Raw genomic sequence first — 23,870 nt, 5'->3', positions numbered from 1 at the left:
AGGATGATGAGTATGGCCAAGCTTTGTTATTAGATATTTTATATAGGAGCAGTCGTGCAATTGATGAATTGTGTTGGAGAGAAAATGTATAAGATGTGTAAAGAATGAGCCGGCTGCGGAATTGGCGACAACTTTCCCGGAAGAAGACTTTTATCCCAAACTAATTTCCTGCTTCCCAAACAGGGACCAGAAGAATACTCTTAGTGTGTGCCAGCTAGGAATCCCCAAGGAAACTGTCACCTCAATTTTCAAGGACATAGTTTCATCGAGATCTAGTCTCATGAATTCAACGTGGAAATGAAGGAAAACAGCTCCATATAAACCCTACTCTGAACCTATCTCCACTGCATATGCAGTATGGCGATCATCAAAGTGAATCAGCACCTCCTCCTCTTTTGTTTTCTTGCTCTTTACGTCATTCTTATCGGGTCTAATTCCCAGCTATAGCCAGTATTCCATGGATTTGGATCATGGTTAGGAGGATGATGAGGATGACCAAGCCTTGTTGTTAGATATTTTATATATGAGCAGTCATGTATATGTAATTGATGAATTGATGAATTGTGTTGGTAAGAAAACATTAATATATATATATATATATATATATATATATATATATAAAGAATAAGGGCTTCAATGAATTGACTTTTTTCAGCGATCGACGAATTTCTGAAGTTTTACCAAGAACTTGAACCATGCATGGAGTTTTAGATTGTGTTGAGAATCATCCAAGAGCATGTCATAAGCTCAAATTTTCCTCAGGAAGAATTTAAAGACAATTCTCTTGATGGAAATTGTCAAGAAATGGCTAAAGGGTCTGTTTGGCAAAATTGATGATTATTTTCGAGAACAATTTTATGTTATCTAGAACAAAAAAAATAAGAAAAACATTTGGCAATTGTTTTTGGGAACGGTTTCTATTCTCCAAAACATAAAACAAAAAATAAGAAAAACATGTTTGACAACTAAAAACTATTTTCTATTTTATGTTTTTAAAAGTGTTTTTTGAAATAACATCTTATAATTGTTTTAAGTTATTTTCACTTATTTCCTTATGGTTGTTTTAAAAAATAATTATATAAATATATAAAATAATTAAAAATAAAACACTAAACATAAAATTTATTTCTAAAAAACATATTTAAAAATATTCAAAACATGTTGAAAACATTTCAAGTTTTCAAACAAATTTTTGTTCTATAAAATATCATAAAATAGTTTTCAAAAACTCAAAAATTGTTTTTAAGACCTGTTTTAAAAAATAATTACCAAGCAAGACCTAGAAAACTATTTTCTATTTTCTTTTCTGAAGAATAGAAAACAAGATGTTTTAGAAAACATCTTTTAACTATTTTCATTTATTTTCTAAAGATTGTTTTAAAAAATAATTACACAAATATGGAGGATAATTAAAAATAAAGTACTAAATACAAAAACTATTTTTAAAACATATTTAAAAATATGTTAAAAACATTTCAAGTCCTCAACAAACTTCTATTCTATAAAACATCACATGACAACTTCCAAAAATTGTTTTCAAAAATAGTTACCAAACAGTGTTTAAGTGTTTATTTAGAAATTATTCTTAAAAATAATTTTCTATTTTTTGGAACAAAAATAATCAGGTATCTAACTCAAAAGAGATCTTTAACAATGTTGATTGATAACAATTTTTTAAGGATTTGTTTTGTGTGGAATAAATTTGAAGTATTTTAATTCAAGTGTTTTTTGTATAAAATAATTGAAAGTATAGAGAATGCTTTGAAAATATTTTGCATTATATATGAATGTACAATACCATTATAGAGAATAAATTAAGAAAATTATTTTTCATATTTAAGTTCCCAAACAAAATTAATTTTTTTTAGAATGAATGAAAACTATTTTAAGAATATTTTGAGTTAGGTTCTCCTCATCGTTTGGTGAGAAGTTTCTGACATTTAGAACCGTGGCTCATGTTTGTGTGTACATATGGACTTTAAATGGGTTAAAAGGTAAATTCATGCCAAACCCAATTATTAATATTTTTCTATAAATACTTACTTAAAAACTATAAATATAAATCATATTATAGAAAAGCAAACATGAATACATGAGAACTCTAAACTCATATTTCTACATTTAAAAATATTTTAATTATTAAATAAAAATGATAAATTAATATATAATACAATTTAAAAATGACACGGTTAAGGTTCTTTCATTGTTCTTTTTTTCATATTTAAATAATATAATTAGAAATAATAAATAAATAATGTATAGATTTTGGTTTCAACCAATTCTCCTACCTTTAATCCATATTGATATTAATATCTGTGGTTGGTATTTTTTTAACCAAACCCTACCTTAAGATTATGTTTGGTTTCGAGAAAATATTAGAGAAAAAAATAAAAGAAAAAAGTAAAGGAAAAAATATATTTAAAATTGATAAATTATTTTTATATATTACTGTGGAACCGCATTTTTCATGTGTATTCCCACTCGATGACGAGACTCGTTTTTTTTTTTTTTATTTATGAAAAATCTGATTTTTAGAAAAAAAATTTGAATTCATCACTTATTTTTGTTTTATTTTTTAAGGGAAAAACAAAATAAGAAAGAAAAACTTTAAGTGTGACTCTTGAAGAAAAAATAGGTTTGTGAAAAACCGAGTCTGGGTTCGGGGGTTAGGTTACCTATTAGGAAAGTATGGTGGTAAGTCGTAACACTTCTCTAAGCTTATATACATACTATCTCTACTAAATAAATTAAGGAATTGTGGTAATTAATTAATTAATTATAAACACCAAGATTAAAGGAATGAAATAATATACACAAAGATGATGACAAAATAAAATTACAAGAATGTACAAATATAAATGACAATAGAATTATGCAAATTGATTTATTAAAAAAATTGAAAAAAAAAATAGTTTTCCGAAATTTTCAAATTTATTAAGAACAATTTTGAATTAGTGATTTCAATTTATTTATTTACAAAAAAAGTTTCAATATTTTTTCAATTAATGATTTGATTAAATTTCATTTGTATTTAATTTTTTTTAAAAATCATTTACACTTATTATATCAAAAGAATTTATTACAAAATTTCAATTTGACAACAAAAATTATTTTTACTTACTTTTATCAGAAAATAATAAATTTTTATAATTTTATTTACAAAAGTATTTCAATTTGTTTTCATTTAAGAAAAGTGACTTATACAAATTATTAAAAAAATATAACTTTATTTGCAAAAGAATTTTTAATTAAAAATTAATTTTTGGGACAACTTTATTTACAAAACAATTTTTGGACAATTTTTATTAAACAAAAAATTTTTTGGACAATTATTATTAAAAACAATTTTTCAAATTCTATTAAAAACAATTTTTTTTTTCTAAAAGTATTTTTCTTAATTTTTATTAAAAAAACTTTCTTTTATTAAGAAGAATATTTTAATTTTTTTTTTAAACATATTTACTGAATTATTCTTCTTATTTAAACAAAATTTCTTATTTGTTCGATGTTCAATTCTGTAAACAACAAATAAATATATACAAACAAATATTTATAAAAACCAATAAAAATAAAACCAAATAGTACTGAAAAATAAAATGTGTACTCAAACAAGTTTACAACAAGTTTAATATTTTCCTACGGTTTTTGGAGTCTCACTTTCTTCCATAAAATTTCGTACTTCACGTATCATAAATTCGTACTCAGTCAACGAAATTGTAGAATAGGTCAATGCAAAAACAAAAATAATTCAAATGTAAATATCCAAAAATATGTAGAGTCCAAAATAATTCTTCAAGCCCAAATTCAAACTTCAAATTAGTCCAATAAATTTCACCAATTAAAAATGAGCCCAAATTAACAAAAACATCTCACATATCATAGACTCCAATATAAAGTTTCCAAATTAATAACCAAAATATAAACTCAATTAATCAAACTCAAAATATGATAAATTAAAATAAATGTCATTAAACCTAAATTTAATATCTCATAATCCAAACCCAATTTAATATGCAAACTTAAATCCATAATCAAAATCAACTCAATTTAATATGCAAACCCACATCCAAAATATACCATAATATTATATGATATCTAAATCAAATAATTCAAATGAACACAACCATATAAATTATCAACTAATTTAGCCTAAATTAACAAATTTCAAATTAATTCACCTACAATAAATTAGCCCAAATTTCATATTAATTTACCAATAATAAATTAACTCAAAATTCATAAATCAAATCAAGAAAAATAAAGAAAATAATAATAATAATGGAAAATAATTGTGATAGGAAAGTGAGGGAATGACAGAAAATGAGAGGGGGTCATCGGCGGTGAAGGGAGATAGATGGCTTTTTTAAAAAAAAATAATAATAATAATAATAATAATAAATGATAATAATAATAATAATAATAATATTAAAAAATAAAGATAATAAGAAAATAGGGATGGAAGGGCGCCAGTGTCATGCAACTGGCAGTGACAATGGAGTCGGGTGGGGATGTGGGTGTTAGGATGTCCCTAGAAGTGGCAGTGTAGAGGGAAGGATTGTGGGGAGGAGAAAAAAAATGGAAGAGAAAATGGGTTGGCCATGTGTGGGAGTTGGGGGAAGAGAAGAAAAAGGAAAAATGGGGAAAGAAAAAATGGGGCCGGCATAAAAAAGAAAAGAGGAAGAGATGAATTGTGGGGGGGTGGGGAGGCGGGGGCGCGGGAGCGGGCAGGTCTTTGGGAATGTGGGGAGAAAAAAACCTAAAAAAGAAAGAGGGAAATGAGTGGGGAGAAAAAAACCTAAAAAAGAAAGAGGGAAATGAGTGAGAAGAGAGAGAAAAGAGAGGGGAGGTGGCGTGGAAAAGGAAAAAAATAAAAAATAATAATAATAATAAAATATAATAATAGTAATAATAATAAAAATAAAATAATATGTAAAATAATAAAAATTAAGAATTAAAAGTTGAGTTAGTTAAAAAATTCAAATATAATTGAGTTTGAAATTTATTGATAAAATTAAACTAACGACCCGCACCCAACCGTGTAGATATTGTCTGCTTTGGGCTCAAGGGGTTCTCACGGCTTTAAAACGCGTCTACTTGGTTAAGAGGAGTCTCTACATATATAGCGTCAGGAACATTCTCCCCTATCCGATGTGGGACATCACAAACACCCCCCATGCAGACACAACGTCCTCGTTGTGTCCCATGGGATTGCGGGGCCAAACAGACAAACACCTCTTACGGAGCCAAACAAACCCCCACACCGGGGTCGGGGATCGGCTCTGATACCATTTGTAACGACCCGCATCCAACCATGTAGATATTGTCCCCCTTTGAAGTAATGTAAAAATAAAATTAAGACAAATTTAGAGGCCAATAACTAATTCAAATTTTTTTTATTATTCAATTTTTTTATATAAAGATTAAATAATTTAAAAATATAGAAATTTTTTAATAATTTAATTATATTTAATTTTTCTTTGTATAGTAAAACCAAATATGAAAAAATTATTTTTTTTAAACTTTTTTGTTTCCTTCCCTAATACTTTAGGAATCAATCATAGACTTGGTTAGAAAATGAACTTTGATGGCTATTGATAATTATGCTAAGAAGATAGATTATATTTCATTACTTTTGAAATATAAGGTTTTATATTGTACATGACAACAGCAGTGCTGTGGAATTGATAACTTTTTTCCGGGAAAAAGGTCTTCATCTCAATGTAATTTCCTGCTTGGCAAACAGGGGGTACTCTGTAGTGTGTGCTAGCGAGAAGTCGGCAAGGAAACTGTCACCTCAATCTTCAGGGGCATAGTTAATTAATTTCATGGAAATTTACTCCACGCGACATGGAAATGAAGGAAAACTGCTCCATAAAAGCCCATGAAAATTTCTCCACATCATATGCAGTATGGCAATCATCAAAGTGAATCAACACCTCCTCCTCTATGGTCTTCTTGCTCTTTACATCGTTCTCGTCTTGAAAACGGTCGGTTTCACAGGCAAGTTTTCGGGTGTAACTCCCAGCTATAACAAGTATTCCATAGATTTAGATCATTATATTATACTAAATATTCCTTGTCAAGTTTAAAGTCGGGATCAAGAACTGTCTTTTTGTTTTACCTAGCTAAGAACAAAGTTATGTTCATGGACAGGTTTACATACCCACAAGTTGCAGACCGGATCATTTCAGCTGCGACAAGCCAGACCATCGCCGCCCCCACCAATGTCCCGGGTATCGCCGAGCCCCTAGTGGCCATGGTTAGGAGGATGGTGAGTGTGGGCCAAGCCATGCTGTCAGATATTTTATGTAGGAGCAGTTATGTAATTGATGAATTGTGTCGGTGAGAAAATGTACAAGATGTACAAAGAATGAGGGCTTCAATTAATGAATTGAATTTTTTTATTCAAATTTATATGGGAATGAGTTTGTGAAGTTTCCAAGAAGTTGAAAGCATGCATGGACTTTTTTAGGTTGTGTAAGCTTGGAATCATCCAAGAAGGTGTCGTTATATAAGCTTTAAATTTTCCACACGGCAATGGAAGGATTTAAAGACAATTTTCTTGGTGGAAATGATTGGCAAAAAACAATAAAGGAAACCTTGCATAAATTACGAAATAATTAAGGATTTCACAATGTACACATATTTTTTAGAATTCTTTATAAAAACATGTTTTTTTTTTAAAATTCAAGCATTTTTAGGTGTTTTTGTTGGGTTATAACTCAAATGGGTGAGGTTCTCATTCAACCAGATTTAATGTGAACGCAACTTTACCTTAAACCCAAGATGTTCCACTCATCCTCATTTTTAATACCCGGGTTAAGTCCAAGTTACACTCGAATTGATCATGTTATACTTGGATTAGAAGGATTGTATGGACCAAATTTGGGTTAGATTGGATCGAATCCATTGGAATAACTTTTAAATTTCACCTTCCGTATATTTATTCCAAAATGTAAATACTAAATAACACATTTGAGATAATAACGAAAAAAAATTATTTGTCTTTCCAAAAAGATAAAATATTATGTAATAATTAAATTTGACCTTTTTATTTAAAATTAATTGAAATGACATCAACGGAATATCATTATATATGGTAATATAAATTATAAATATTAAATTGAGTTCCAGTTATGCTTAAGTCATCTAAACTTTTGACTCAAATCCAACTTGAATTGAGATTGAGTTGAGTTAATGCCAAAATGAGTATTAAAAATACTTATCCAAATATATCCTTCCAAAGTTGAATTCAAGTTGTGTCAAGTCAATCCATATAAGTTGCACCCTTATCTTTTGTAGATTAAATTGTAAAAAATAATAAAAATATAGAGAATACTTTAGAAATTTTTGCATTTTACATTAATGCACAATATAATATCTCATAGAGAATAAATTGATGAACTTGCTTATTTTAAGAAGTGTTCTAAAAAAATTGTTATTTTTTTTAATTGTTTTAAAGAAAGCTATCTAAATAATAATAATATTCAAAAAAAATATTCTTAATCTATTAATCATTAAACTAAGATGGTATTTGTTTTTTGGCTGAATAAAAAAAGTCAAAATTTTTTATTTTTTCTATTAAGTTAAAAGTACCTTATTGATATTAACTAACATAACTAAGTTAAACTTATTGATAATAAGTTCACTTTAGTTATGTTGGTTGATATCAATAAGTTACTTTAAATTGAATGAAAAAAAAAACCAAATATTTTGATTTTTTCTATTTAGCCAAGAAACAAACACCACCTAAGACAATTTATCATCTTGTGTAAATACTATCTACGTTAAACCCACATTGCTCTTTATAGCCCTATACAACTTTTTTTTCTATCCAATATAGGATATCATTATCACCTTCCTTACTCTATGCAAACACAACATCCTTATTGTTCCACAAGATTGTAGGGTTAATAAGATAAACCCTCCTTATAAGCCCAAACAAACTCTCACATGAGGAATATATATATATATATATTACCATAAATGTTTTCTTTTAATATCATAATCATCAACCTATGCAAATAAAACATTTTTGTCTTGTCTTATAGAATTGTAAAACCAAATAAATAAATATAACTTATGAAGCCAAACAAACGCCCACTCAAGGTGAGGGTTCAACTCTGATACCATTAATATCAACTTGTTCCCAACTGTATAGCCATTGTCAATTTTGGGTAGGGATGGCAACAGGATGGGTCGCCCCCATTCCAACCCCGCCCCGTTTATTCAAAATAATTCTCATCCTCGTCCCATTTAAAAAATTAAACGAGACGGGGCAAGGCGGGAATGATAAATTCCCATACCTGCGCCCATCGCACCCCACCTTGTTTAACTTTTTTTTTTTTTAAATTACTTTTAAAATTTTTAATTACATTAAAATAAATATATTTTATAAATAATTAAATTATTATATTTTTATAACTTATTTATTAAAAATATTTTATTAGTATCTATATATTAAAAATAGTAAAATAAAAATTAAATTAAATTAATTTTAAATTTTAAATTAAATTACTTTCAAAAATTAATTTTATCTATAATAGGGACGGGGCGGGGCAATACCCAAACTCACCCCGGGTTTTAAAAAAAATTCTCAAACTCGTCCCAAACCCGTTTATTAAAATTGAACCTCGTCCCATTAGGGGCGAGTACCCGAAAAAACCCGCCCCATTGTCATCCCTAGTTTTGGGCTTAATAAATATTTCACAACTTTAAAACATATCTATATGATTAAAAAGAACTTATACATATATAATTCTTAAAAACTTTTTTTTATCCGATGTGAGATATCACCATCACTCCATTATGCATGTTGATACGTTGTCATCATCGTGTCTCACAAGATTGCAAGACCAAACATATGGACACTCCTTAAGCCTAGATCGAATTTATATGATTAGAAAGGAGTTGTTATAAATGGTATCATAGTTAAATCCCAACCCCGATGTAAAATGTATGTTTGTTTAGTCTCATAATCTTGTGTGACACAATGATGACGTTATGTTTGCATAGAAAATAACTATGATATCTCATATCAATTAAAGGAAAAAGTTTCTCATACTATATATATATAAACTTCCCTTAACTATATAGATATGTTTTAATGTCATACAAACAATATCTATATGGTCGAGAGTCGATTATTACAAATGATATCTAAGTTGAACCATGACCTCAATGTGGAAGTTTGTTTAGCCTCGTTAGGGTGTTTGTTTATTTTGCCTCATAATCATATGGGACATAATGAGACATTGTGTTTGTATTAAGAAGGGATGTCCACATTGAATAGGAAAAAAAGTTTATAATATCATATATGTATTGTCTCCTCTTAATAATATAAACATGTTTTAAAAGCTTGAAAGTTCTTTTATATTAGAGCAGACAATATTTATATAGCGTTATAGATTGTTACAGCAACCCTAGTTGATGCGAAATGTCACGGTAACCCGTTCATGGACTACGGGTGATGATTGTAATATTCCAAGTAGCCTCTAGCATTTTCTTTTCTATTTGTGAAGAATAAATGTGTTTGTGCTCATAGTAACTATCACGTGCAGGTTTATACATGGGAAGGGAGATGCAAGCTCCCCGAAGTCACCGCATATATCACCCAATCATTACTAGCCGTGGATAGAATATGATGTCACCAATCCTGCCTACGTGTTAGATACCTATTGTCAACAACGTCTATATATATTATTAAGAGGGCCAGATCGAAAAAAATGTTACATGGAATCATCCGAGAAACTCAGGTGATTGCATCATCTAGTTGATTTAATCAAACCTAACCTCATTTGGGCCAGTAAAGAGGAACTGAAAACTATTGTTGGGTTGAAAATAGCTAGACGAAAATCCTTATATTGAGAACAGGTTATGAACCTGTGCATACTGATACATAAAAAATATGGCCATCAAAGTGAAGCAACACCTCCTCCTGTTTGGCCTTGCTGCACTCTCCATCATCCTCCTATCAATAACCATGGGGTTGTCAGGCAAGTTCTTAGTTCTTAGTTCTAGTTCAACTGATAATCCCATGTAAAATCTCTTTTTGCGCGCATGCTTATAGAACCATTAATTTTTGTGGATTGAGATGACTTGAGAAGTAAATTCTTCTCGTTTTCTTTTGCAGTTTCATTTATGGAGGAACCAACCTCTCCAGAGGCGGATCCCTTCAAAGAGCCGTCACCACCACCTCCTCCGCCATATCTTCCACCAGTACCCATGCCTTAGCGGCCATGTATGGGTTGATTGTGCATCATCAAGGCTCCTTTATATTATTGTTAGTCCTGCATTTTGTTTTATGTGTTCATGAGCAAATAATGCATGACATGTATGTTGGTTCATGCTTGTGATTAATTTACAATTGAGTTTTTCAAGGGCCTTAAGCCAGTTATAATGACCCAAATTTACATCATCTTTTTGCTGTCCTCCTTCTAAGCCAACATTAACTATCGAATAAATCTCAGTTAGTTCTTTTAATAATAGTATAAGTACTGACATCACAACTAAAGGTAGATGAGATTATCTAATTGACAGTTGGCACCAAGAAAACTTTCCACCAAACTTTATTTTCTCAAGTCTTTGGGGCAGCTTGTAGAAGACTTGAGCGGCAAGTAATTAGGACCGTTGCCATACAATATTAACAAGAATAATATGACTTATGGCTCAACTAAAGATGATGATCCTGATCATGACGACAATGATGATAAATTTAGATGGGTTTCTTCCTAAATCAATTGCAAATGAATAATGAATTGCAATGGCTAGCTATTGTTCATGATAACAAGATTTTCTATTCTTAAAGAAAGAAAATTATTTTCCAAACTTGAAAATACTTTTCACAATTTTTAGGCAAATAATTTTTTAAAAACTTGTTATGAAATTAAGATATTTTTAAAAAACATATTTTTAAAAAATTATATATTATATATATAAATATGAAAAATTATTGAAATAAGCACTATGGATCAGATTTATTTTTAACAAATATTTAGAAATGTAAAAATTAGTTTGACATCATTAATTTCATATTTTCAAATAAATTTTAGTTTTACAAAATATTATAGAATTGTTTATTAAAATTATTCTTATGATTCATTTTGATGAACTATTTTCGAAAATATTTCCAAAGATATCATGAATTTCATAAATGTTAAAAAAAATTATACTTCTTTAGATTTGTACAATATTATGAATTTTATAGGAAGTAATGAAAATGATAGACATCAATGGAGATGTAAATATTTCTCAACATGTAAATATTTTATAAAAATTCAATGACCTTCATAGGTTTCTGCACCTATGAAATGGATTTTTACCAAATCCTTAGTGATATTACAATATTATATATCTTGATCTTTAACTAAGAAGTCTTCGACCAAATGTTTTATTTTATCAAGTGTTTAGGTTAAGGTGTAGACTTTAGCAACAAGTTAGAGCCGTTGCCACAATATTAACAAAAATAATTTAGATAATCAGATCATGATTATTATAATTATGATTATGATTATAATTATTGTTATTATTATTATTATTATTATTATTATTATTGATTTTGATTACGATTATTAATTTTGGATATGAGAGAACATGAATTTTTTTTTATTATTTATATAATTGCATAAGGTTTAATTAATTTAGATTATGGTATGAACATATGAATTCAAGGCTGCATGATACAAATTTTTTTAATGGCTAGACATGAATATATAGTCTAATTAAAACAATAGTGTGAACAAAAATATCAAAGATGAAAATATTCAAAAAGAGCCACTGCGTGATGGGGAAATGGGAGTTTTGGATTGTGTTGGGAATCATCCTAGAAATTTTGATCGAACCTAACTCCATTTGACGCGCTAATGAAGGAATTTAAATACAATTATCGTGCGGAAATTGCCTAAGAAAAAGTACAAGAAAAACCCCTATAAGAACATCCTTGCTGCTGGATCCTCTATATTTTCTCCATATATCTGCAGTATGGCGTTCAAAGTAAACCTGCACAAGCTCATCCTGTTTGCTCTTCTTGCACTCTACATCATTCTCCTCTCAAAAACCTTGGGTTTTTCAGGTAAGTTCCTTACTTCAATCTTTATAGTTTTAATATAAAATTAAAAGAAACTCCTACATGTATAACTCTTAAAATTTCTTTCCCTATCCAATATCATATTGGCATTGTATATGTACGGGTTTCTTTTAATCATGCTTAAAGGCTAGTCAAACTTAAAAACTGATAACATCTATACAATTTCGTTTGTATATATATATATTTTTTTAATAGGATTAATATTAACTATAGAGCATTTGCAGGTCTGTATATGCAGAAGTTGCAGTCCCGACGACCTGCCAGTCCTCCGCCGCCTTCTCCAAGCGTGCCATGGTCCCCCAATCCTTAGTAGCCCTGGCTGGGATTGTGTATGATCATCAATCCCTATATTGTATTATCTAATAATGAATTCTCATTTTCAGTCATGTAACGAGATTATGAACATAAAATAAAGAAATTCTATGAAAATGAATTTGCGCACAAAAAAAAAAAAAAAATAGAGGCAAAAAAAACCAGGACGAAGCTGCAAAATGTATATAGCACTTCGCTGCCATGGAGAATCCATTGAAGGGGTATAGCATGCAGTAGAAGACCAAAGTTTTCTCATCCTTACCTTGTCGAGTCCTTTCAAAATTTTAATTGTATTAAAATAAAATTAATTAATTAATTTTAATATTTTTATATTTTATTTGTATTTGAAAAAAAAAACCTTCATTATTTTAAATATGTTAAAAAATAGGAAATGAAAAATAAATTAAAATAAATATTTGTTATTACTAATAGTAAGTTAGTAACGAATGCTTTATCTAATAATGAAGTTTAGGCATTTGTTTTCTTGGATGAAGACAACACAACCTTGATTGATGTAAACATGACTTCCACCTCCATAAGTCGAAAAGTTTTGCCTAAAGTTGATTGACAGGAGCCTCCGAAAGTTTGAATGATTAAGGTATTATTTGTTAGTGTTTTTCAAAATAGTTTTATGTTTCCATAAGAAAAAAAAAACGTATATAATAATAAAAAAAATTAATTTTTTGTTTTTAAAAATAAAATACAAGATATTTTTTAAAAATATTTTTTTAATTATTTGAAACATTTTCACTTATTTTATTAAAATCAATTTTAAAAAATTACTATAGAAACATATAAAAGGATTAAAATAAAACATTATATATAAAAATTATTTTTAAAACATATTTAAAATCATTAAAAATAAATTAAAAACATTTAAATTTTAAAACCGACTTTTATTATACAAAATATTATAAATCAATTTTTAAATAATAATTATTTTAAAAATTATTTTTTAGAACTATTTTCAACAAGGTTATCAGTTTAAATAATTTTTCTAAAACAATTTTCAAAAAATAAAAACACCTTCAATAATTGATGAAAAAAAATTAAATTTAATAACTAATCTTCTCAACATAGATTCTTTATAAAGATCTTATATTTATAGATAATGCAAAATTTCACAACTTATTCTCCTTTTTTCTTTTTCATTTTTTGTTGTTTCTCAAAAGACTTAAATATACCTAAAAAAATTTCAAATCCCTTCTAAAAAATCATTCTATTTTTAAAAATAAATTCTCAAAAAACTAATTTCCACCAGAATTTTGTCAAAGACGTTTCTTAAAGTTAAAAAATTATCAGAAAACAATTTTTTAAAAATAATTCAAATGGACCCTTAATATTTCAAATTAAGAAAATGTTCTCATACTGAAATAATATACCTCGTGAACTTTCAAAGTGAGCTGCTAACGCCCACAATTTCATACGAACTAGAAATAAAATAAAAAATAAAAAATGTGATATAAATACAAATAAATGAATAAGATTTCTACCAACAAATAAAATCATTTTTGTAATTTTCACCTTTCATGATTGGCCGCCACATTTTTGTATAACACCGAGAAACATCGGTCCCATAGAATGACCCTTCAAATTAACCACAAATTCCACAAACTTCTTCAAATTACCCACATACAAACGCTGCTATGGTCTTTTAAAAACCACCTTCTCGGCTTCCAAAAAGCCAAATTCAAAGAGCATTTTTCGTGAAATAAAGGGAGAAAAAATAACCATTTCATCATTTGAATGAGTTGTTCATCAAATTGAACAAAACTTTATTGGAAGACAAACAAATCAACAGTAGCAAGGTGGGGTGGGGGGGCCTTTCCAGAAGACCCAAAAGAGGAAGTTGAGATTTACAGCTGCCCAAAGAGGATTCATGTTGGTTGCTGTATTAACAAAAACCAAAACAAGAGTCCTAAAATTCCCGCCTCTGTCCAGTGTTTCTCGAAGTTATTTAACAACCATTTCCTTCCTACCTGATGAGAAAGGGAAAAATTTTATATAGCCCCATTGTTTCCCTGAAAACATATAGCATGCCTCTCAGATACATTAGAGAATTGCATAAATGCAGTAAGGTGTTGATTGTTGAAGATCTCAAAATCGAAAACTATTTGGTAGGCACATATTAAACAGGTGATTCGATGAAACTAACCTAGAGTTTGTATCTGAACTAATATTGGAAGATGTCAAGCAGTTGCAGCCATTGCAGTGGATCTGTAGCATGCTCTCTTTGCAGCTCGGACGATATCTTCAATCTGCATAAACCCAAATCCGGTAAGGTAAGGTAACAAACAAGAGAGTGAGGAAGCCACTCAATGTGTAGATCCCTGGTTTATGCAAATTTAATGTTTCATGGCTAAGTACTCTATTGCTAGAAGTAAAGGTCATGTTTGGTTCTCGAAAAATTTGAAGGAAAATGCGAGAAAAACAATAATAAAAAGGATAATTAGAAGGATTAAATAAAATAAAAAATAGATTTAAAGTCAATAAATTAGTGTTTTATGTGTATTTCAAATTCAATTCACTTATTTTAACTCTTCTATATAAAATTAAATAACTTAAAAATGCATAAGTTTCTAATTAATTTTAATGAAATTATTTTTCATAGCAAAATCAAATATGAGAAGATCATTTTCCTTAAAAAAATTTCTTTCCATACTTTCCTGAAACCAAATATTGCGGAAGTAATCTAAAAACATGGATACCCAAATTTATTGGATGCAAGGTGCTTATGATAATAAAATCAAGCTAGAAGAATCAAAAAAGAATCTCTACCTGTGGGACAGCCATTCTCTCGAGATTAGCAGCATAAGGCATGGGAACATCAGCCCCAGCGATCCTTTCCACTGGTGCATCAAGATAACCAAAGCTCTCCTCAACAACAGCCATGCTGTTTAAAAGAAGCAGATAGTGTAAGTACATAAAATGCATTATCAAACAACCTGCATCAAACGAACATCAGTGGAGAGAGAATAAACCAGATCTCAGCCCCAACACCATGCTGAGGGAACCCTTCTTCAACGGTTACAAGTCTGTTAGTTTTCCTGACTGAGGCATTGATCGTGGGTGTGTCCAGGGGCCTAATTGAACGCAGATTTATAATCTGTGTAGACAAGAACAGTCATTACTGATTTCAAACTAGAAGGATTATAACTGTTTGCTTTCAAATCTAACCCCCAAAAGAAAATGCACAAGAAAACATGGGAATTCTGAGTTCTTTAAGTATTAATTTACCTCAGCACTGATTCCATCCTTTGCAAGAATATCAGCAGCCTGAACATCAAGAAAAGGAGTTACTTCCACATGAAAATAAAGATTGGTTGCAATCCAAAAACAAACAATATACATTAGAATTGAAACAGAAGCAAACATTTTGCAGAAGCAAGAGGTACAGTATAATCTTTGTGTTCCAGTGTTCGAACAAAGGAAAAATATTTTATCATCACGAATAAATGCAAAAGAGCATTAGCTACTGCAGAATCACCAAGGATAAATAGCTGAACAATTTGCATTGATATGAGCACAAAGCCCAATTTTGCAGACAATTTATCATACAAATAATAATAAGATGCTCTTGCAACCATATTCAGTTCCATCCATACAAGGGACTGGAACAATGCAATAAGAGAAGCATCCAAGATAGAGTGTAAGTGGACTTCATCAATGACGCTAGCGTGTATTAGACTGAATTAATTAGAAATCAAATCCGAGTTTCTATGTCATGCAGCTGATGCAGTCAAATCAACACAGTGAACAAACTGCATGCAGTATTACTTCACTGTTTCCCTACGGATGTCTTATATGGATATGCCTAGGCACGTCCAAGTTCAAATTTAATTTTCTTAGCTTAAGGTGACTCATACTTCACTAGGATTGCTGATCCAATTCTCTAAACATAGCAACAAATGCCTGATAGTATACCTAAATCAAATCAAATTCATCCAGAGCTGCAAGAGTAAGTATGATTGACAAACCTTGAGTGCAAAGCCCACCATTTTTGAGAAAGCTGTGATAGTCACATCCCTTCCTTCTCTCTCAATCTGTTAATGGCAGACAGAAGATAAGAAAACATATAACAATAACAGTATAACAGGATAGGATTAACAGCTCAGGCATTGGCTGTTGCTTCAACCACAACATCATTTCAGGGAACTTCAATAAACATCTGAAAAATTACCTTGGCTTTCCCTATTGGGAGGCAAAAACTGGAATCAAGAACTTCTGCTGAGACAGGGAAAGATTCACCATACCTGAAGCACAAAGTTCAGGTTGGATAACAATGTTAAATATGAAATGAAGAAACATAACATAGTACAACCACTTTGCAATTGACGACTCACAGCAACTCATTTTCAAGGAAAATAACAGGATCAGGGTCTCTTATAGCAGCTTTTAGCAATCCACGGGCATCCTCAGATGAATATGGGGACAGCACTTTCAACCCAGGGCAGGAGCCATACCAGGCTGCATAACACTGCATAGTATTCCAAATAGAACACCAAAAGCATATTTAACTTCAGTCACAAAGAACCTTTGTTATATTCAACTGACTAAACACAGAGACTAGGTAAATCAAGAATGAGAGGTAATGTCAACCATTAAACCAAGCAAAAATATGGAATGCAAAAAATATCTTAATTCTTTGCCCAACTGGGCCAACTCTTAAATGAATTCTGAATCAAGAATTATGCCATCAAGAAGCACTCGTATTTGATTTTTTTTCATGGGTCCAAATAAAACACAGATGGGTATCTCAATACTGCAAAAATACATAGCAAAATTACTGAGGGCTAATCAGCATGCCACAAAGTTGCTTTAAGTCCACAGCAAATTTTAAACAAATTTAAACACTCGATCAAAATCCCATCTTTTATATGCTCACTTATACAATGTGAGAACAAGAAGAAGTCTATTATTTGTTTTTTCTGCTTAAATTTTACAGCTATCAATCACCTCCATCCATCTCTAACTGAGAATAACACATTAATCCTCAAAACATTCAGAAGTGGAAAAATAAGTTCAGTGTATACATCAAAATTTATTTTAATCAGCTTTTGACATAAATTTACTTGTATTTACATTTTTTAATTGTACATATTATAATCTGAAATCACTGTATTCCATTGCATCTCTTTTTGTCCCTTTGAATTTCAAAATCCTAAAGTACTATACTCCATAAATGTACCTCAAATAAGAACATAAGAAAGAGGCAGAGGAATCAATCTAGTCAAATAAAGCTCTGTCATTATGTTATGATCCAGATCAGCACCATGGGCATCATATAGAGAAAAACTGGTGACAAACAAGTCACCAGGTGCAAGAGAAAACCTCAGGGAGTGTACCTGGGAGTGCTGGGCACCAACTCCAGCCGCAGCACCATTTGGTCCTCTAAAAACAATAGGTACGGATATCTGACCAGCGGACATGTAGTTTGATTTTGCGGCAGAATTAATGATGTGGTCAATTGCCTGCAAAAAAATCCAAAAATGAGATCATATTCACCAAAAAGAGATCCTACAATGAAGAAGTAATACAAAAACACATATTCATCATATACCAAATTAGGTAAATCTTATGATAAAATATTGGACAACTTAATGGCAATCTAAAACAACATATCATATTCATGCAAACCGCAGGTTGAGAGGTCATATTCAGGATTTATTAGGATCCTCAAAATTATCCAGGAAAGCAGCACCCAATAGTTTCTGTTGGTGCATGTGTGCATGAGAGAGTCCCTATATATAAAATTCAACACATCCACAATGAGTAACTTAAAATTTTTATTTCATACTTGAAATAACTACAGGCAAAACACTATCGTTTCTAACACAACCAATATGATACAATCAAAACCAGTGTGCTACTCTAAAATACAAAGTGCAAAAAGCTCAAGACCCAAAGGAAGACTTTTAGAGGATTGAGTTTCATTGTGTTAAAATATTATTTAGGAATTTTGGAAAGTCTAGAATTTGACCTAATGTTATCATCAGTATCAGTTTTATTTCTTCCACAATATGGCCAGATCTAGATTGTTTATGGGCTACTTACAAGTGAAGGGGAGGTTGAACCTGGGAAACATAAGGAAAGTAAGCAAAAGGGGGAACAGTGAATAAGTGACTGTGCAGAGGCAGCACTCCCACCAGAGTTGCTCAGAAGGGTATTGCTTCAACACTTCTCACAACATACCTTATAACCAAGAAAGTGGGGTTGAGGCTTCCTTGCTGAACTGGTTATACATGTAATCAGACACTTGCTGTGTCGATTTCATGATAACTATGCATTCAAATACCAATATCACACCAACCCTGGTACCCCTACTGTTCTCACTATGAGATACAGCCTAATCCCAGATCAAGAGGACAATCAAGGCTTCTGCACCTACATACTTTCTCTAAGGGCTTAACTAGGGATTCCTAAAGTTAGTCTCATTTTCATATTATAGATATACTTGCATACACATGCCTAGAAAGGAAGTTTTCAGAAGAGGTAAAATTTCATATTTTATAATTTTCTTATTTTCCGCTCCTTTGTTAGGGCAGTTACTTAGGGGGATGCACGGTGCTTGGATGAAGATTTTGCTGTGAACCATTTTTCCTAACAAGAGACTCAAGAAATTGAAAATTGGTGGACATGATGAAGCTTCCAGGGTTTGTTGGTTTTCCTATATTTTGAATGGTTTGCCTATGCAGGATGGTTCACATGGGAAGCAGAAAGGGAGAGCAGTATATTTGTACAACTGATTGTTTCTTGATTTTTCCAACCTGGGGAAACACTATTCGAACCTCCATCAAAGTCTACTTTTGTTTTGTTTTTTTTTTTCTTTGGATAGGGAACATTGCTCCAACCTCTATCAATGTCTATTATCAAGACCAGTTTCTGATTATGTTCCAATGGATGGTGGGGGTTGAGGAGAGAAAAGCACTCATTAAAGTTCAAAAATATGCGACCAAGGAAATTGGGTTTAGGGATATGGTAAGGAGCCATGATGTCAGAATGATGTCGGAATTTCTAAGGTATTAAAGTACTTCAATTAACTAATATACAAAAGTTCAAATAGAAATGCACCATCATACTCAGTTTTGACCAATCCCAGCTAAAGGTTCAATTTGAGAACATCAAATAAAATCAGAACTAGAAATTTTCATAATTTGAGTATATAGTGATAAGACTCTAACCTGCATAGAGAAATTAAATGTCATGAACTCTACAACAGGCTTAAGACCATAGTAAGCAGCACCAACTCCAATCCCAGTAAACCCAGCCTGCAAAATATGTAACAAACATGTTGTAGAAAGTAACGACTGATAATAAGCAAATTTTTGGATTAATCACAAAATTTACAAAAAGGAGCAAAAACGTATCCACTTATATGGGCAAGTCATGTAACAGAACTTACCTCTGTGATTGGGGTATCCAGAACCCTCTCAGGGCCGTATTTCTCCAAAAGCCCTTTAGAAATCTATATGAAAATGAAGGCAAACTATGATCACTAGATGAACTAAAAAAATATATGAATGGTTTCCAAGCAAAAAGAAAATTATGGATTCATAAAGCATGCCACTAACCTTGTATGCACCTTGGTATTCCCCAACCTGTAAACAAAAATCAGAACATAAGAACAAGGACAAATGAAAAAGGAGAAACAAGTGAGAACAAAGCCAAGGGAGGCATTCCTATCCACTTTTCCTCACCTCTTCACCCATCAAAAAGACTTTAGGATCTGCGGACATTTCCTCATCAAGTGCAGAGTTTAGAGCATCCCTCACTGTCATCTGTGTAAAATAATAATTACTGTTAAATTTAGAGTTCTTAAAGAGTTAGGCATAAGCCTCAAGCACGGACATATCCACAAAGCAAGGTGTTTAGTCAAAAGCAAAGAAGAAATAATTTATATATAATTCTTGCAATCTTAATAGGACTAAGCACTATTACATTTACAGGGGAAAAGGGAACGGAGACACAATGATGAATAGTATACAGAAGTTCGATAAAAATCAAATAGAATAAGTTTCTTGCTACCATATCCAGGAAGAAAAAACATTCATCGACTTCCTTATGGCCATGTTTGGTTAACCAGAATGCAAGATTGAGAATGAATATTCCTTTACACTTCCTCTTGGAGAATGAGAATGGTTTTTTCAAATTTCATTCCTATGTTTGGACAGGCTAGGAATCAAAAAATTGGAAAAACCTCTCATTTCTATTTAAGTGTTTGCCAACAGTAGAAATGAAATTAAAATTCTAATATATTTTCACCAATACCACTTTTCAAGATTTACTCAAGTTTCCAGGTAATCATCTAGAAAATTTTCATTTTCTTATCAATGAAAAGATCCAAACAATACTGAAAAAAGTATTAAAAAAATATTTTTCTCTTCCTTACCATCATTTTTAAGCAACCAAACAAAAAAAAAAATCAATTTTTCATTAACCAAAATAATGCAAAACATGAAATAAAACAAATCATTTTTCTGACTATTCTCCATTTTCTTGGCAACTAAACAAAAAACACAAAAAATAAAAATCTTCACTTTCTCATCATCCAAATAGGTGTAAAACATGAAATTGAAGAAAGAATTCAATTATCAGTTCCTTTTCCTTTATTTTCTCAACAATTAAATAGAGACTACTCACTTTCTCGTCATTTTCTCTTTGTTTCCTCCTTTTCTCAGTAACCAAACAAAACATCCCACTTACTCATCAACCAAAATATATAAAATATGAAATTTAATATAAATGGATATTTTTATTTGTGATCTAAACGGCTTCTTGATAGCTTGTTGTATATTTTTTTTATTTCCTCCCTTGGAGGAGAAATGATAATAACTAAGGGACACGAAGAAATGAAAATCATAAGGTTGACATGAAATGTGAATGAAGGCCGCATGCAGCCAAATGTTTGAATGAGACACCAATGAGTGAAATTCTCATTTCACCATTCCACATTTCCTGCTAAACAAGATTGGCCCTTTATGTATAACTAGAAGGGTTGAATTGAAAATTTTGGAGTTCAAGGAAACATTCACAGCCAGTGGAGTTAGGCCCTGAATTGGATAATTTTGGATAAGTTTAATAAGAGCTTCTATACCTGATGGGATAATTTTGTTAAATATTATGGCTTGAAAATTATGGTGTTTGTTTGAAGACTATGGTTTTTGCTTTAGCAGAAGCTGAAGCCAGAAACAAAAGGTTATTGCAAACATGGACTCAAATACAAAAAGAACCAAACCCAGAACCTCCACCTTTTTACGAAACAGCCATCTTTTTCATGTTCATTTCCTTTTCTTGTTCTGTTTTTCAGAACATTAAAAACTCGTCTTAATTAAGCCCAACAGCTGCAATGGGAGGCCTCGGTTTTCTGTGTCAATAATTTACTTTCCTTGCAGCCAATTCTCACCAACCAAACAGAGCAACAAGTGTAACACAATCGACACAACCCACACTTCTCACCTGTTTTTCCGCAGACGAGTAGTTCCTCAATGCCGACACCGCAGGCCTAATCCTCCCCAACGACTGCCCCAAAACCTGATACAAACAGCCATCAATTCACCACAACCACACTCCCTAACCAATCATTCACAACAAAAACCAAACCATCAACATTCTCAGCTCTACCAAAACAGCTACTCACCTTCCGACTCACAATCCCCAACATCTTCGCTTCCTCCGATCGAACCCGCGCTAACCAAACATAAAACACACAAAACTCAGAAAAATCAATTCACCGCACAGAGATCCAACCAAACACTCAAAATTCCACAAACCGATGATTCGCGGCCACGAAAATCGAAAGAAAATGAGGGTGCGAAGCGCCGATACAGATCGATTGATCCGAAATTGATACAGATCGTAGAGTCAGAGACTCGGAAAAGGACGCACCTGAGCTTCGCCGGAGAGTTTGGTCCGCTAGGTATAGGGCGAACGGTGCAGTGATGGTCCAAACGATACCGTTTTGGAGGGTGGCTTGATCCCTTTTTCTTTGTCCTCTGCGCCGTCCGTTGAGTGGTTTATTAGTCTACGCTATGACAATTCCTCTATGTGCTGCTCTCGAGGGATGGTTCAGGTGCGGCCACGTTGAGCGTGGTCCGGTGGGGTCGCGTCTCCAGCCGTTGATGTCAAATATAACCAGTGAATTTAGGAGATTGAATAAAAAAGAAGAGATTTTTTCGGAAAAAGCTTTCCAAAAATAAATAAATGGTAAAATAAGAGGAAAGATATTTTAGGAAGCAGTGATTTTCAGATAGTTTAGGAAAATTTATCCATTTTTGATAAATTTCGTTTTTTTTTTTTGTGTTTGATAATAATTTTACATTTATTATAATTTTTCTTCACAACATAAAAATAAATTAAATTTACTATTTATTTTATTTTTATTTTTTTTCAAATCTATTTAAATTTTATTTTTAAAATAAGAAAAATCATAATTTATAAAATAAGAAAAAACCCAAATTTAAAATATTTTCCTTTTATGTTAAAGTCATAAAAGTTATTCCAACTTTTTGTATTCTTGTCTCTTCTTTCTTTGTCAAGCCAAATAATAAACTTCCTACATTTTTTCAATTATAAAAACAATTAATTTTCATATTAGTTTTATTTAACTTAATTCATGAATTTATGCTAAATTATAAATCAAATAGCCGTTAAATTATTATAAAATAATTTAAAAAAAAAAATCTCAATTAATAAGTAAAATCCCATATTTTGTTTATTCACCGTACGATTTAGATATATTTCCCATTTTATATTTTTTTTAAATAGAATATAATAATAACTTTTATATAAAATACAAAATATAATGGTTTCAGAAAAAGTAATTAAGATATTCGAGGTATTAAAAAAATTACTCTTTTAAAATGATTTTTAAGGATATAATTATATATTTTTTTGTATACAAATTCCTAATTTTTAAAAACAAAAAATATAAAATATATTTACTTAACACTTATTTATTTATTTATCAATTTATATCATGTATTAATCCATGAATAAAAATGATTCCAATAAATGAATAATTGACCTTTCAAATAATAAAATAAACTTAAATGATAGTTCAGTTGATCCGATTTTGAGTTTATCGATCGTTAACTTTTGGACATAGGGATCCATCGTTATCAAAGGAAAGAACAAGAACGTTCTTTTGTCCTCTTCAAAACATACATACATGTGATATCTTCACAAAATAACAAGGTCGTGCGCTTATTCCACCTAACTTAAGGGATATTTGTGGTAGACAAATATGGGTAGGTGGGAGTCGTCAATTGGGGAACGTGAGATGAGACTTCAATACCTGAAGGGCCATCTCCAATGGTATGGAATCTATGCTTTCACATATATAAATATAAAGGAAATCCACCATATAGATTAAAAAATAATAAGATTCCATGAGGGGGGACTAGTGAATATGGTGTGGGAAAGGGCACAAGTGCCCAACCCAAGGGCTATTTTATTGGATTTGGGCTCCCTCGTG

At 30.9% G+C, this 23,870-nt stretch overlaps 1 protein-coding gene and 1 long non-coding RNA gene across 4 annotated transcripts; one reads left to right on the top strand and one right to left on the bottom strand.

The window, feature by feature from the left end:
* Positions 1-11,984: 11,984 nt before the first annotated feature.
* On the top strand, positions 11,985-12,514 carry LOC117904870. The gene is made up of 2 exons (XR_004649631.1): positions 11,985-12,070; positions 12,310-12,514. It is a non-coding gene; the product is annotated as an uncharacterized LOC117904870 (long non-coding RNA).
* Positions 12,515-14,049: 1,535 nt separating this feature from the next.
* On the bottom strand, positions 14,050-22,414 carry LOC117919833 (pyruvate dehydrogenase E1 component subunit beta-1, mitochondrial). 3 transcript variants are annotated; one of them, XM_034837101.1, is made up of 16 exons: positions 22,283-22,414; positions 22,035-22,084; positions 21,854-21,928; positions 20,095-20,175; positions 19,969-19,995; positions 19,800-19,862; positions 19,579-19,665; positions 17,743-17,868; positions 16,741-16,874; positions 16,578-16,650; positions 16,375-16,440; positions 15,635-15,673; positions 15,379-15,503; positions 15,176-15,290; positions 14,553-14,655; positions 14,050-14,418 (listed from the first exon to the last, which is right to left on the bottom strand). In XM_034837101.1, the coding sequence occupies exons 2-15, from the start codon at positions 22,056-22,058 to the stop codon at positions 14,587-14,589; spliced, it is 1,104 nt and encodes a 367-aa protein (XP_034692992.1). In that variant the 5' UTR covers positions 22,059-22,084; positions 22,283-22,414; the 3' UTR covers positions 14,050-14,418; positions 14,553-14,586. The 3 variants fall into 3 exon arrangements, with proteins under 3 accessions (XP_034692992.1, XP_034693010.1, XP_034693001.1); XM_034837119.1 differs by having other exon boundaries at positions 14,050-14,376; XM_034837110.1 differs by lacking the exon at positions 22,283-22,414 and adding an exon at positions 22,168-22,261.
* Between the last annotated feature and the right edge of the window lie 1,456 nt (positions 22,415-23,870).

The sequence above is a fragment of the Vitis riparia genome, chromosome 1, assembly GCF_004353265.1.
Source record: "Vitis riparia cultivar Riparia Gloire de Montpellier isolate 1030 chromosome 1, EGFV_Vit.rip_1.0, whole genome shotgun sequence".
In the NCBI taxonomy this organism is placed as follows: Eukaryota; Viridiplantae; Streptophyta; class Magnoliopsida; order Vitales; family Vitaceae; genus Vitis; species Vitis riparia.
The sequence above is the reverse complement of the archived record's forward strand: the minus strand, read 5'-3'. Positions and strand labels throughout refer to the sequence as shown.